The sequence below is a fragment of the Mytilinidion resinicola genome (assembly GCF_010093595.1).
Source record: "Mytilinidion resinicola strain CBS 304.34 unplaced genomic scaffold BDZ99scaffold_9, whole genome shotgun sequence".
In the NCBI taxonomy this organism is placed as follows: Eukaryota; Fungi; Ascomycota; class Dothideomycetes; order Mytilinidiales; family Mytilinidiaceae; genus Mytilinidion; species Mytilinidion resinicola.
In genome coordinates, this window is record NW_022985445.1 from 1941313 (window position 1) to 1957097 (window position 15785).

Genomic DNA, 15785 nt, shown 5'->3' on the forward strand with positions numbered 1-15785 from the left:
TAACCGTCTTTCTGGGCACATCGTATAGTTTCTCAACGCCTCGGAAGGATGTAATTTGGCCGGTCTTGTAGGCTTGAACGCCTAGAATAACTCTGCCTTCTTGAAAGATGGCTTCTTGTTGTTGTGGTGCTGCCATTGGGGTGGTTGTTGGACGACGCGTCGCGTGTTGAGTTGGGTGGGCCACTAGCTTGTGCGGGCCACTAACTTGTGGATTACGTTAGCTTTGATGGCAAGCTTATTAATGCAGTTCTTGCCTCAGGCCTCCACGGCTGATGCCTTGGTCTGCAACATAATACACCACAGTTTCCTTTTATATAGGCGTTTCCTATATAAAATTTTAGCCTTACACGCGTACGAGGCGGAGAAGGGGGGTAATGTAATGGGCTGCGCCCTGGTGGGTGCTCCTACGGCTCGACCTCCGTAGCATGGTGCTTGCAGAGCCTCAACGGTGGCTAAGAGGCTAAGGACGGAACCGACCTAGCGTCGTACGAGGACGAGGCTGAGCAGCCCCCTTTTCTCCTCGGGTCTGCCCTGCTGCCCTTCTTCCTTACTATTATTTTTCTGTATATAGGATACAATGCGTACACGTTAGTTGCCTCTTGCACCCTTCACATCCCTATTGCCAGCAATGCGATATACGCGATCGGCCGCCGGATAGCGTAGTTGTGAGGTCTTTACATCAGATATAGGTCTTGCCAGCGATGCGGAACTCGGTCACCTCCACAGCGTTCTTACGGCCTGGATTGATGCTTTTTGGGGCAAGTATGGCGTCATCAGAGGGCGGGACGGCTTGTTGTAGGCCAAGGAGGTTAGTAATTGTTTGTTAAGGGTGTGCAGCAGCGGCCGGGGCTGCTACTCCGTCAGCCATGGTGTTAATAGTTAAAATAGGCGTGCGAATAGCTTTAAAAACAAGGGCAGGCCAGGTAAGAGACTTCGCAGAGGGATCAGGTCAAGAAAACTGGTTGCTAACTAGCTATTTTAGGCTATTGTTGGACAAGATCCCCTTGCATCTGCTGCTAATTCAACGCCTTACGTTCCACCTCATTTCTAACAACGAGCCGAGCCTCAATACCAAATAATATCACAATATTTTAAATTACTATTGGAGCTCCAGGACGCTCCACGGCTTCAAATCCACTCCATCCTGGACCAATCAGAAGCCGGCTCCAGAACCTCTTTTTGGCCGCTCCACTCCGGTTGGCTCCAAATCGCTCCACTCCAACTCCTTCACTGTAGATTTGCAACTTTGGCAGACTCAGAACTATAGACGAAGTCGCGCGCTGGACTGATTATCTTCTGCTTCCTTAAGAATGCTAGCCACGTCTGCGTCGTTACACTTCTCTGCCCAGAAGCGTGGTGTTTTCCCTTTGCTATCCAACTTCAAAGGATCAGCTCCTTGCTCTAACAAGTATTTGACAATGTTCTTGTTGCCAAACTCCGCGGCTCGATGAAGTGCTGTCCCTAGGCCAAATGGCTCACGCTCCCAATACACCATTGGTTCCTTTTCATATTTAACTTCATTGATCGGTGCACCTCGCTGAATGACCCGACGAACCACGTCTAGAGCATCGGGTTTCTCCCTAAGAACGGCGCAATGGAGTAGCTGGCCATAGTGAGCGTCTCCTCCTCGAGAGAACACATAGTCTATAAGATCCAGAGGAGCCAGGTACATAGCTAGAGACATGGGGGTGAAGTCCCACGCGCAACGGGCATTGGGATCAGCACCATGGTTAAGAAGCCACTCAACCATTTCTCTGTCTGCGGTACATAGAGGTATGCTTAGAAACTGTTAGCGGAGTTATAGATTGTAGTTAAGAACAAGCGTACCTCAACAAGGGGGGTTCGTTCCGGCCCTGCGGTCGGTTTATATCCCATCCATACTGAAGGAATAACTCCAAGACTTCCCACCCTCGCCCACGCACAGCAGCCTCAGCTACAGAATGTGGGTCCGCAACATTCTCATCAAGCAAGAATTGCACCATTTCGATATTTGGTTTTTGCATGGCTATGAGAAGCGATTGGGCCAACCATTTTGGTTGGGGCGGTTGTGGCTCAGGAGGCCGAGGGTCATGTAGGAGCCGCTGAACTTGCTTTTTGACTTCCTCGAGATCTCCCTTGCAAGCGGCCTGATAACATAGATCAACTTCGTCAGGCCTAAAAAAGGGGGGTCCATCCTCCATCGACGGTAGTGTCTGCATATACGGTGGTGTGATTACTCGAAAGGGGGTGTACGATGACTCGTTAGGGGTGTACGATTATCTGTCCCCATTCTATAAGAGCGTTGTAATGTTATTTAATTTTGTTAAAAAAAAAAGGCGGTGTGCATAAGTTGGTGAGCGTGCACGAGTTGGTGATCACTTCTAGCGCTAAGGATGCGCTAGTATAGTAGCATGTGGACGGCTGCCAAGGACTGCTTTGTTCAGAGGAGGGGCGCGAACTCGGAGCAAGGTTGGCGTCGCAGCTAAATATCGTCCTTAGTATCCCAAGGAAAACTGCCACCAATACAAGCCCATTCCTCTGCATCCCCTCTTCCTCCCAAGCGTGTATCCCCTCTTCCTCAGTATTTCCTGTAGTTGTGGTCATTCCCTGGGTTGTAGCCCTAATATGTGTCTAGTGCGCCTGCTGCGCCTGCTAGGTGGTATGCCTTTGTATAAGATATACTCAGGTTGAAATTGATGTGAACTCTGATTTCTATAGACGTCTAGCTAGTTGTATATATACTAGAGGAAGGAAGGGGGACACCCCCAGGGTGGCGCGCTAGTAAGTTCAGATGAGCCCTGCACAGCTGAGGCTTCAGCTCGGTTCTCTACAGCTGAGATTTCAGCTGGGTTCTCTACAGCTGATGTTCGGAGAGTAGCTTTCTGGCATATGAGTTGTTGATCCTAGGTTGTAGTGTTGCAACCTGAGTGATATAGATAATCCGATACATCTACAAGGACGCCTGCTGGCTAATTACCTAGGGACAGCCAGTTCCTCTACGCAGCGTAGAGTGCAAGATCCACTAAGACTGCGGTGTGTTGTTTTGCAGGCCGTAGCATGAACATTGATAGAACGCGACATTATGTACATGGAAGCGTGGCAGCCAGTAATACGTTTCTATTCACTCCTCTCGGCTTGCAATGTACAGCTGAAGACTCAGCTCGCTCGAACTCAGCTGAATGCTCAGCTCGCCTGTTGTTTGCCACCGTTGCCACCTGCAACCCCTATTCTTTCTTCACTATATAGCCACTTGTTAGCACAATACAACTCATGCTTTCCTCACTGATCCTTTGCCCTTCCTACGCCAGCTGCCAAAGCGCCCTGTTTGCTACTAGCATTGATTGCTGTAGGTGATTGTCATAATCCAACAGCCCCCCTCAAGCATATACAGGAAGGAATGATGGTAGGAAACAGTGTGAAAGCATCGTGAAGCTGATGGTGATAAGGGCTGTGTCGGGTGTCGTGCAGCAAGGAGCGTCGTGGATGAATTAATGGCGCATCCGTAAATGATAGCTGAAAGGAGTGGCATTCTATGGTGGACGATAGAAGCAGCATGCGATGGCTGAGAGAAGCGGCATCCTGTGGTGATGATGGATGAGAGAAGCGTCCGATGGCGATAGCTGATATCCTGTGATGATGGCTCACATCCTGCACTGATGGCATATCCTGTGTTGATGGCTGACGATTGCATCAAAGGAAGGTATCTAGGAATGCATCTAGGAAAGCTTCGATGATGATGGACAGGAATGGACAGCCGGAGAGGGCTTCCCTCTCTGGTAGAACGGCCACGCGGCGTGCGCCCTTTCTCAGGTTGTGAAGAAGCAGTTCTGTGTTGATTTGAAGAGGCATAAGGCCCGTATATATAGCCTATGAAAGGGGGGGGTACTCCCCTGTTCCCCCTTGTTACGGATATGGAAGGATGTAACGCCACTGACACGCTAGTAGTGGCAACCTGAGTCCCTTGGCGCTCTACATCTACAAAATGAAAGAACCAACCAACCAACCACAAGCAAACCGAACCCATCGCCACAATCACGCCGCCGCGGCATACTCCACCGGCGACGTCCATCGCGTGACATCGCTAATTGAGGGGATACACGCTTGGGAGGAAGCGGGGATACAGGAGGAGTGGGCTTGTATTGGTGGCAGTTTTCCTTAGGATACTAAGGACGATATTTAGCTGCGACGCCAACCTTGCTCCGAGTTCGCGCCCCTCCTCTGAACAAAGCAGTCCTTCTAACACCGTGCCATCATGCAGTTAAAACACCCAGGCGTGGTCCGGCCCGTCTACCGAATCGAAGAGTTCACCGCCCCAGAAGAAGGCGTCGAGTAGGCAAATCCGTCTCAGCCTTACGGCAGGATTCTGACGGCCTGTGGTGTAGTCATTGTGCCCGGCGTGTGGGTTGACTATCCCAACCATCAACTTCGCCATGCATGCGCATGGATCAAGCCTCTCGTGGCTGCCACCACCAACGATACGAGAGTTTTCATGTTCTCACATTAGCTAGAGATAGACGGCACTTCGCTGTGGAAACGGCTGCTTGCGCAGAGCTCTGCTCTTCTTGACGGGCTGGAGCAGTATCGGAGGGAAGATGGCGTATGATTTACTTGTCTAAGAGCCATGACTTCGCTAACGCCATGCTACCCTTTGTAGTACGAACAGAGACCGTTGCTTTTCATATGCCATAGTCTCGGTGGACTTGTTGTCAAGCGGGTATGACCCAGTCGCATGGCCGTATAGAGCTGTTCGCTCACACTTCAAGGCTTTGTCTTCGGCTTACCAATATCAACGCATCTACGAAGACGTGACTGCCGGAATCATATTCCTGGGCACGCCTCATTTAGCAGCGGAACGGGATGAGAAATGGAACTTGTTCAAGCTGATAATGCGCGCTAATAGGAAGGACATTGCGAAAGAAAACATGACACAGGACGAGATTGCAAGCATAGCTACCGTGTGTCGGCGTTTCGCGGCACTTCCTTTGAACATTCCAATTCTATCTGTATATGAAGATAAGGAAAGCAAAGTACGGGAGAATCTACTTCAAGCCTGGCGGTCCAGCTCGAAAACGTCTATAAGGGTAGATTCACCTTGTACTTCCATATGACCCAAAATGATACTGACTTCAAAAGCTTGTGCCAGAGAGCCTAGCAGCAACAAACCACCGAAACGAGTCCCTATTCAAGGTTGACTCCAACCATTGGGAACTTTGTCATCTTGAAGTAGATGGCCCGCTATTTGAGAGGCTAGCCAAGTATTTCAGAGCCTTTTCAGAGAACGCGCCTGCCAATGTTGCGGTTGCCTTTCGTTAGTTATCCATCAACGGCCCAAGCAATTTCAAATTGCGCGCCAAAAGCAGCGTAAGCTCGTTTCAGCCTGACAAGCTGCCACCAAAACAAAGCACAGAGTTACGGCAGTCGAGCGCAGTAGAACATACCCCTGGGAGCGCATCTAGCACCGATCAGACGACAGTTGGTCGCGAAGAGTCTGATATCAACAGGGAAGATCACGTGCAAGTCAAGACAGGCGTACAACTTCCATTCTCGCACGTTGCGGCTATCACAAGAAATCCGGAGTTCTTCGGTAGAGAAGAAGTGTTAGTCGAAATTGATAGACATCTGCTATCAGACGTGAACGGCAAGTCTGGCGTTGACAGCAAGAACGGACCGCTGGCGACTCCAAAGTCATTCGTGATGTCTGGGATGGGCGGCATGGGCAAAACCGAGATCGCAATCGAGTATACCTTTTCGAGACGACAGAATTTTGACGCTGTGTTTTGGGTCACTGCGGATACGACACGGAAGCTCGCCGACCAGTTCCTAGCAATCGCCAAGGAACTAGGCCTAGACAGAGACGGTGACAACAAACTGGATGAGATAGCCGCGCGAGAGAAGGTGAAAGCGTGGCTAGCCGACCCTACAGGCTACTATCCCCGAGAGGATAGCTTCAAAGACGCTCCTATCAGCTGGTTCTTTGTATTGGACAATGCTGACGACCCAGATGTGTTGTATGACTGGATTCCGACACACGGGCCGGGTTCTGTCCTGGTCACAAGCCGTTACCCATACCTGAAAGAGAGCTCCTACAGCTTGAATAAGGGGTTGGAACTGGTTTCACTCGATGTGGGCATCGCTGCTGCCATGCTCCGTAAACTCTCAAAACGTGAGACTGTCATTGATACAAACGCAGCTAGCAATCGCATCGCCGAACTTCTAGGCGGACTGCCTCTTGCGATTTCACAAATGAGCGCCGTTATTCGCCGAAAACACCTTTCCTTGTTGGAATTTGAACAGTACTACCCCGACAATTCAAAGAACCTACATAGCACGCGGATCAACGGCGCGATGGGTAACTACCAGCATACTGTTTGGACGACATGGGCCGTGGAGCAATTGTCCCCAGCGACCTTGGCACTCTTGAACATTTTATCAGTCTTAGACCCAGATTGCATTCCCGAAAAAGTTCTCACCAAAAGCGCAAAAGACGTGTCGCTCAAAGACTATCCCTCAACGAAAGGGAAATACTTCGAGGCTCGCGCCGAACTCATCCATTCATCACTGGTTGTACGGAATATGGCCACGAATGAATTACGCATTCATCGCCTTGTGCAAGACGTGGTGAAGCAGCGACTCAGTCAAGACCAGCTACACGATATGTTTGCCAATGCTGCCATTCTGCTATCCGGCGTGTGGCCATACGTCTCCCCAACGGATCCTACGCGGAACTAATCCTAGCGATACCGGGTCGGTGAGAGATACACGGCACACATATCTCGATTAGAATCACTATTTGGCCCAGAGATTCGCGAGAAGAAGTATGACGGCACACCAACAAGCGGCAAATTGTTCTCTAGTTACGCCTGGTAAGCCGTGCTGTTCATTAGTGTGGAGTGCTCAGCTTAACACTAGTCATTAGGTACTCTTACGAACTCGGCCTGTTCCGCCTCAGCATAAACTTCGCGTCACTTGCTCGACTTATCCTCTCTGTGGCTAAAGACTCGAACACTGGCTCCGAGCGCGAAGTCACTGCTTGGCTCTGCGATGCGTATGCCATACTATCCGTCGCCTGCACAATGACAAACACCAGTGATAGTATGTCCGAGGCAAGAGCCTGGATTGCGCTGCTCCTAGAACGGATCGAAAAGTGGCACCTACCCTACGACGCAGGAGTATTGGCCTCGGCATATAACCAAGTTGCTGTAAGTCACATGAAAAGGGGGGAAACAGAAGAAGCAATAGGGAGCTGGAGACAGAGCTTCGAGGCGTTCAAGAACCAAGAAGATAAGCCACAATTTAGCGAAACCTGGCCGGCGGTGAACGTGGCGTTGGTGAGTGTTTTCGTGGGTCGGGTGGATGAAGCGGTGGAGATTTTGACGCCGGTCATGGAAGAACACGAAAATGTCTTCGGTAAAGAGGATAAAACCACTATCGAGTAAGTTTCCGAGTTTACTGCTCTATCTGAACTGAATTATCACTCTATTTTACTAAAGCTCATCGCAGGAGCGGCGAGATATGGCGTGCAATGGGCAACATCAAATTTTCCCAAGCCCAGTACAACGACGCGCTAGAGTACCACAAGCTTGCTGTCACGAATCTGAAAGCTGTTCTCGGTAACAAGCATAAGTTTACGGCCGATGCTGTTTATGCGCTTGCAAAGGACTATATTGTCCACGACGAAAAGGCCAAAGCGGCCGCTGCACTTGAAGATGCTATATCGGCATACATTAACATCACCTACCAGAAACCCCAGATTGCGCGAGTGTTCTGGAAGAAGGGGGTGCTCATGAAAGGCTCGGGGAACAATTTGGAGGGAGATACGCTTTTGGAAAAAGCGATGCAGCTTCGGAAAGAGTTTGCCCCAGAGGATCGGCGCCCGGTGGAGGAGTTGGCGGATAAAGACTGGGACGAGTTAGTCTTTTACTGGTCACGGTAAGACAGTGAGACCTATTTCACGAGACGGAAAGCATCGGAAAATTGAGCGCTTCTTGTTGTTGGGAGAACTGCACAGCCTATTACTAAATTTGTAAACTACAATTCCCTACGAAGATTTGCTAAGTCCATTCCCTTCACTAATTGTGTATTTTTCTGGCCTTCAGTTTTTTCGATTTAAGAACTTGGTTGATTAGATGTTTAAGCAGACCTTTAGTTTCCAAAACACGGGTACTAGTGAACAGTGCCGCTGATAGAGAGCAGGAGGGAAAGAAAACGGCTGTGAGCACTACTATTTAAGAGGGGAACTAGTAATCACACACCCCCTTTTCAGTAAACGCACACCCCCGCCTCCTCCCGTCCGATCTCCTAATTGGCTGGACTGGCCGGGCCGACTCTCGGAGCTTCCTCTTAAGTGAATAGGTAAGCGAGCGCAGACGGCGATGCAGACAGTGATGCAGGCGGGCCAGGCTTAATGGAAAGGGGCCTCTATAAGGTAAGGTTTTGACAGTTTCAGCATCCTTCTAGGCACGGAGGCACGGCAGGTTGCAATATAATAAAACAGAGAGGCTATATATGCAGCTATACATATAGCCTCTTATATACAGCATTATATACAGCCTTATATACGGCCTCTCTTGTATAGCTAAATATACGGCGGTGTAAATTAGAAAGGAGATTTACGTGCGGATGCGCGTAAGAATAGAGCTCCGGACGAAATTCCGCGCCGCTCTAACCAATTAGGAGATCAGACGAGAGGGGGGTGTGGGTTTACTAAAACGGGGGTGTGTGATTACTATTTGGACGAGCTTAATTAGGACAAGACTACTCATAACCCCCCCTAGATTTAGCCTAGCTCCGGCCCGTCTTAATATTGTTCCACCAATCATATTCACTCTTAGCTAAAACTCGATGCGGAATATACATCAACTGCGCACTCGTAATGCATCAACACCACGTCCTCTACATCACCACCCTCACCACCATGCCCCTCCGGCCGCCCCCTAGGGCCGCCACGCGTCCGTAGAGGAAGAGGACCAGGCACGTGGAGGAACATCGCATCTCCGGCGAGCTCGTAAGACTACTGCTCGTGCAGATTGCGACACCGGCTAGCTAAATTACTATGGCAGGTGTCTCTACAGGCACGCCGGCGGTCGAGCGGACTATTGTAGTATTCAACAATTCTATGCAGTTCACATATACAGCACCAGACCTCTCCGCCGGATAAGCAGGCACTCTAACAGCGACCCAGGGCTCTATTTCCTTAGTCCCTGACAGTTAAACAGCGCTTGAGGATGGCCCTCTGTCTACTCCTGAGGAGGAGGCTGTTCGTGGTAAAGGAGAATTTTTAGGTGTAAGACCTTGGTACCATAGTGTATACGGCGTTCCTTTTAATCAGCAATTAAGAGGCGGCTATCTAGGCGCTTTCCGCTTCTAGACTAGCTAGAGTAGATAGAGTAAATAGACTGTTGTTGTTGTATATTATTATTATTATTATTATTATTATTATTATTAGGTTCTATTAGGCCGGTTTAGCTCCCGTTAGGGTCCATGCGGCAGTGCTATCTAGGTTTTATTTACAAGGGGAAACCGTTCGCTCTATAGCGGTCGGGTGAAAACCTTGTTTTCTACAGTGTATAACGCCTTGCGTTCCTTTTTGTTTCTACGCGGCTGTGGGGGACGCGTGGCAGCTCTGTAAGCATCACCACGGAGTAAGCCATCTTGATGCATTCTCCAGGATCGATCCGGTGTCCGTAGGGCCTAGGTTCCAGGGTCGTACGGTGTCCAGATTGTTGGTAAGGTCCGGGGTCCGCGTTAGGGCACGCGTGCTATTACTGTACACGCGTGCCCTTTTCTCAAAAGCAGAGACACTGAATTGAAGGACAATAGGAAATTGGGGGGGGGGGGGGGGTTGCCCTGTTGCGGGCGTACCTGGGGGCTATGCAATGTGCATGCGTGTATGCGTGCAGGCGTGCAGACGTGGGGCAGGTATCGTATGTGGCCGTGCCTTAAGGGGGGGGATAGGGATGAACGATTTGGGCTTATTCTGTTCTTAGGGCGTGGCTATACAAGTCGGCTGGGCTGTATAGCCAGCTTTTCCGTTGCCATCTCTCTAGCCATAGAGAGGTAGGGTAGGAGGTCTGTCTGGTGCAGGAACCATTGCGAAACGGCCTTATTTCCCTTGTGGTCTTTGTACAGCTGCATGTACGTCCTTGTTCTGGCCTTAAAAAACATATCGCCTCTGCCGTTGCGGTGTCGTTCGCAGTGCATTACTACGTGCTTTGGGGACTGTAGTATATGCCCACAGGGGCACGCGGGCGTAGGGTGATTGGGCACCCTCATGCGGTGCAGGTATGCATTGAGCCCTATGTGTTCCGTTCGTAGGAGCGTAATAATCGAGCTCTCGGCTTTGGTGAGCTTGTGGTGTTTAGCTGCCTGACTCTTATTCCGCTTCGTGTTGAGGGCCGGCGTAGGGGGGCCCCTTCGTTTCTTCCTGTAGGCCTCCCATTCGTCCCTCCACCTTTCCTCGTACGCTTCCTGTATTGCTCCTCGTCGTGAGAGCTTGTACGAATCGTCTAACTGCCCTTCGTGCCTCGGGGCTAGTGCTGTGGCCTTGACCGCGAGCCTCTTCAGTACGTCGCGCCGGCTCGGCTCGTATTTAGGCGTTTTCCTAGGCTTATAGTGTCTCCTAATGGTGTCTCTGATAGTGGGGCACGTGGTCTCAATGTGCTCTCTAGCTTGGCCCACGCGCGTGCGGTCGTTGTTGTTGTATATATATACATCCTATCCGATTCGTGTATACATCCTTTCTGATTTGTATAGCTTTGCCGTTTAACGCATCTAATAAGCGAGTGAATATAATTGGTGGAACAATATTAATACGGGCCGGAGCTAGGCTAAATCTAAGTGGGCTTATATGCAGCAAAAAGGGGGTTATGAGTAGTCTTGTCCTTAATAAACCCCCTACCTATAATTCCGCGGGGATAGAGAGCTACTAGCCGTATCCTAGATATCTATAGTAAGGTATATTAGGATCAAAGGCCGGCCCGGAGCTTATCGGACGTGTTGAATAAGGGGGTGCCACTGGTCACGTGTAACGTCTCCATAATTCATATGGCTAGCCACCGCTTTTGCAAGGCTCAGGAAGAAAAGCCTATACGCGGTGAGTCCAACAGGCACACTTTTATAACGTTGGATCGAGTATTCTTGGATGCTTTGAAAGATAGACCCGGAGTATCTTGAGTGGGTACTTAGCGCGAAAGATCGTCTTACGACTAACTCCGCCCAAAGCGCCTCAAATACCAGGCGTTTGAGTCTGGCGGCCTTTTGCTATATCGCCTGTGAATGAATTCAGTGCCAAAGAAGCTGTTCAAGACCTCTCGTGAAGTGACCGTTCAATCGAAGCTTCCGCATCGGAATATCCAGCCTCTAATTGAAGTGAAAGCGACCGAAAGATCCATGGATCTTGTTATGGAGTACCCTTCCGGTGGTGAGCTGGGTATGGAGAACTTTCGGGGACATGTTTAAGAAGCATCGGCTAAAGCAGTTGGCAGACCAACTCGGAACAATGGGCGAGAATGCGTTGTGGTAGATTGGTGGTTGGGGAAATTCTAGCAGAGCAGCACTAAAAGAACGACTCCGATCTTGAAAGGGCCATTATAAGGCTGAGACATGTGAACCAATGCATATCAGTGGTTGAGAGCTAAGCATTAGTGGACGCTGCCTTTTCCAGAGAGGGCTTGCTAGTAAGCGAATTGAGAGAGAGAAGAAGCGAGTGCATCGACGAGGTAGCTGCTCGAAGAGATAGGCTCTACTTGCTAGATTCAAAACAAGATGCGTAAAGACGGGCATTTGCAGTGCATTTGGGGGGAAATGGAGTCGTCCTGGGTTATGACAGTACCGTTACGCTCGACATCTTCTTGGATCTCTTAATTAGTCTATGTCAGAGGCTGAAATCTTGCTACCAGTGTCTTCGGCACTCATGAGAGGAAACAGTGATTCAGTACTAACCAAATGAGGTAGTCTGCTGGAGAATGATATACGGTATGAGGATAGCTCTGAAACATACATTTTTGAGGAAGATGTTGAGATTGTCGCACGATTTTCATTCCTCCGGAGGGTGGTCTAACTTTTTTGGATTTGTGATTATTCTAGAAACAGATTGGGATTTGCGGTGGGCAAGTGGGTAGGTCGTTGAATTACACTATTTAATCCATCTCCTCTTCATTCGGCTTGGCGTTGTCATGAATCGCAGTCCGTTACAGATGCGGAACTCCGAGCTTGTTGAAGACGAGATTTACCATACTTCAGACGCCTTGGCCCAAGATCATTCCACTGGCAACACACATCATTGTGAAATGACTGATTGAGGTCTTGCGTCGAAGAATGCAGAAGACGAGGCTACCTAAAACCCGCGGAAGAGTCAAGGCCGGAGGAATGTACATGCCTAGAAAGAATTATCAGCGTTTTACATCCCCTAAGACCGAACATCCTGGCATTTACCAACAGTTACAGCAATGCCGGAGGGTATGAAGTCTTGCCGCCACGTGTCTTCGCCAACGATACGAAGAATCCCGGATATAGCTCCCACCAGGGTAGTTGCGAGGGCAAAATTGAATACCTGAGGAGGTAGTCCGCGTTTGTAGATAAGTTTTGCTGTAATAAGCCACATGTGCCCGTCGGGAATTGCGTACTCGTCACCGGGGAAGTTTTTCGCCGAGGTGTAAAGCCGATATAGAAGTGTGGCCACAATTGCGCCAGAAAGCGAGCCGATGACTTGACCGTAAAAAACAGCTCTTGGTGGAGTTCTGGTCATATGAGCTGTCTTCGACCAAGCCATGTGTTGCGATGCCTGCCACGCTCCGGCTTCAACGACACCGCCCATAGCTATGTTATACATTATATGACCAGAGACTGAGGGTGGAATAAACAGCCTCAAGATGCACTGAGCGGTCCGGCCTGTAACTTTTAGTGAGAGGGTATTTTAGTTGTCGTGAATACTCACTAATGGCGACAAGCCCAGCGCTGTCTACCTGCCCGAAACATCGCATCGAAATGAAGCTCGCGGGAAGTACTATAATCATAACAACGACTATTGCCAATATCGGGAGGGCGCGGGGAAATATACGGTACAATGAGACTGCACAGACGATAAATATCAAAGGGTACAAGCAGCTCGTTAATAAGGCTGTGTTGCGGCTTTTCTGAGGCCACACGTCATCTCTGCTAGGCTTCTGGTTACCAGTACTGTTTTCATCGGTCGTAGAATGTACTAGCTGAAGGAGCGGTGTTCTTTCGTTGGGTAGGCCATTGGAGAAGTGTTTCGCAGATAGCCAGACACGGCATCGAAGTATGCTTGAAAATATAGGCTTGGAGACGAGCCAGCCTAGCCCTACCGCCGAGTCGCCAAGTATAAACCCTATTCCGATCCAGAGAATCCATCCTTGGGAGCCCGTGTTCCAGTCTCGAACAGGACCAGGTGCCCATCCTTTATGATAGGCAATTGGTGAGAGGATAGCCCAGCCAAAGATGCAGCCAATCAAAATGGCAACATTGATAGCTGGTTTGATGATCATGCCGAATCCAAAGTAAGCAGGTGACAGGTTGAAGCTCCAAGCCCAGTTATCTGCTAAACTTTGTCCGAACACTGGTAAATTCGTCATTATCGGAATGAAATAAGACAACAGCGTCTGTTGAAGTCAGTCGTAATCAGCTAGCTTGAATAGTTAAAAAGTGCAATGGAACATACAAAAAGCGAAGAGCCAGTGAACGCGGTCATCATTGCCCTTATTCCAATGGATTGGTCAAAGTTGGCGTATTCATCAGCTTTGCTGGCGTCTTCGCTAACATCCACGCGAGGTCTATTGTGGTCCGGGACGTGGGAATCGATTTCATCTTCGACTCGGCCTCCTGGCCCATCCTCGAACTGATTTTCGCTTGCGTCTAGGTTCGCGAGGGTGCCTGCTTGAGGATCGCTTGCTCTTGCGGTGATGGACTTGTCACCGAACAAGACTCCGATGAGCAATCCAGTAGCAGTAGCAGAGGGGAATTGAAGCTTTTGTTGCAGCAAGAGAAGCCTCCTAAAGGGTGCAGCCGCGACTGGCAGCTGGATGCACCCCCTAGTGCGTAAGAACTAGTGTATTTGATACTGTACTAGAACGCTACTGCTACGCTGCTGCTACGCTCCTGTCACTTCTCCTTGTTTCACCATGTTCCACTCCTACCGTCTTCCAACTATATAGCCACTCGCTAGAACCTCAATACAACTCATGTCTCCCTCACTGATTCTCCCTTCCTACGCCAGCTACCAGTTATGAGCCCGGAATAACGCACGCCGTTCCACATCACTATCCTCCTACGTACATCTATATATACGTTTCCAACGTTTCCAACGAACATTTCCTGGCTAGGAACACGCAATTCATCAGTATATCGATAATCGTTCATTCGAATAGCTGTCGATATGGAGTCATCATCAATCAAGCTATTATCTACAACTCAGGTCATCTTATCATCCGGACCTGATTGGAAGCTATGGATCAATCAAATCCGAACCCTTGCGGAATGCCATCAAATCTGGGAATATATCGATCCGGATTCCGAAAACAGGCCTACAAAGAAAGCGCCTACCGAGCCAACAATCCAAATGGTGAAAGAAAATGCGCCAGCAGATGCCAGCATCACCATCCTCAACGACGACGAATACAAGACGTACGAACGATTGACAAAACAATACACTATCAATGAAAAAGCGCACAACAAGCACGCCACTGCCCTCTACGCGATCCAGACAAAAATCAACGAATCCGTAGTCGTTGCACTACAATACTACTACACCGGAAAACCCGTATGCGAATGGCTGCAAATCCTTAGGAACGCTATTGCCCCATCAGATCAAAATCGGAAACTACGAGTCGCTGCGCAGTACAACAGGCTACTATCACCACCAAGGAATCAGAACATCGACGTTTGGATGGCTAGTTTCTTACTAGCTTACAACGCTGCCAAGGAAGAGAACCTACCTGATGTCTCTGGAGACCGAGCAGTGCACAACTTCCTACACGTAGTATCTACGTTGCAGCCCGAATTCACAACCTACTGGAAACAGAAGGTCCAGAATGCGTTGGCTAAGAATAAACCACTGCCCACGGTTGAACAACTACACGGAGCCCTGCGCAACGATCGTGACGAGAACGCAATCCAACGAGGAAAGGCCCCATTCACGGCATTAGCAGCATTCAACACAACGTTCCAAGGAAAATCTCAACAAGATGCATCATCAACATCTACAACAATCCGTGATCGCGAGGTGCCGATGTGCGTATGCAGGAAACGACATTTCTATAGTAGATGCTACTATCTAAACCCAACAATCAAGCCCTCGTATTTCAAGCTGGTGCCAGAAATGGAACGAGAAATCCAACAGAAACTAGCCACAAACGAACGGCTACGAACAACCGTACAAAACGCCATCAAGAAGGGCAGTAGCCCTGGCGGACAGCCAGCTACGTTTCCAGCTACGTTTCCAGCTACGGATCCAGCCACGGATTCCGCCACTACTACGGCTACGGGCCAGAGATTCTCAGGTGCTATCACAAAAGGATCCTACAACGTGTCACAGGAATATCATCTACGTGATAGCGTTGTACTCGATTCGGGCACTACCGTGCACGTGATAAACGATGCATCACGATTCATCTCACCAATTCGTCCGCCACCAAAAGGGGACTTCCTATTCGCAGGAGGAACGCGCCAGCCAATTCTAGGATACGGATCTGCACTTGTTCATTGTACAAACAATGCTGAACTAACCCTAATTGAGGCTGCCTACTGCCCGGCAATGCAGACGTCTCTTGTAAGCGTCAAAATGCTGAAAA

At 49.5% G+C, this 15785-nt stretch overlaps 4 protein-coding genes across 4 annotated transcripts; 2 read left to right on the top strand and 2 right to left on the bottom strand.

Moving 5' to 3' along the window:
• Positions 1-1155: 1155 nt before the first annotated feature.
• On the bottom strand, positions 1156-3802 carry BDZ99DRAFT_508942 (ankyrin). Its single transcript, XM_033724366.1, has 4 exons — positions 3625-3802; positions 2811-2882; positions 1828-2126; positions 1156-1778 (listed from the first exon to the last, which is right to left on the bottom strand). Exons 1-4 carry the CDS (start codon positions 3640-3642, stop codon positions 1262-1264), a joined length of 906 nt encoding a protein of 301 aa, XP_033577526.1. The 5' UTR covers positions 3643-3802; the 3' UTR covers positions 1156-1261.
• Positions 3803-4639: 837 nt separating this feature from the next.
• BDZ99DRAFT_386857 (uncharacterized protein) lies at positions 4640-7912 on the top strand (the record flags this gene model as incomplete). The annotated part of the gene is made up of 7 exons (XM_033715491.1): positions 4640-4693; positions 4743-5060; positions 5113-5291; positions 5346-6678; positions 6715-6842; positions 6896-7411; positions 7480-7912. Coding segments are annotated over 7 exons (2961 nt in total), but the record flags the coding sequence as incomplete, so codon positions are not given.
• Positions 7913-12215: 4303 nt separating this feature from the next.
• On the bottom strand, positions 12216-14002 carry BDZ99DRAFT_386590 (uncharacterized protein; the record flags this gene model as incomplete). Its single annotated transcript, XM_033715483.1, has 5 exons — positions 12216-12355; positions 12412-12867; positions 12914-13598; positions 13658-13818; positions 13912-14002. Coding segments are annotated over 5 exons (1533 nt in total), but the record flags the coding sequence as incomplete, so codon positions are not given.
• A 369-nt stretch (positions 14003-14371) lies between these two features.
• On the top strand, positions 14372-15341 carry BDZ99DRAFT_476713 (uncharacterized protein; the record flags this gene model as incomplete). Its single annotated transcript, XM_033722076.1, has 2 exons — positions 14372-15225; positions 15287-15341. The coding sequence occupies 2 exons, from the start codon at positions 14372-14374 to the stop codon at positions 15339-15341; spliced, it is 909 nt and encodes a 302-aa protein (XP_033577529.1).
• Positions 15342-15785: the final 444 nt, after the last annotated feature.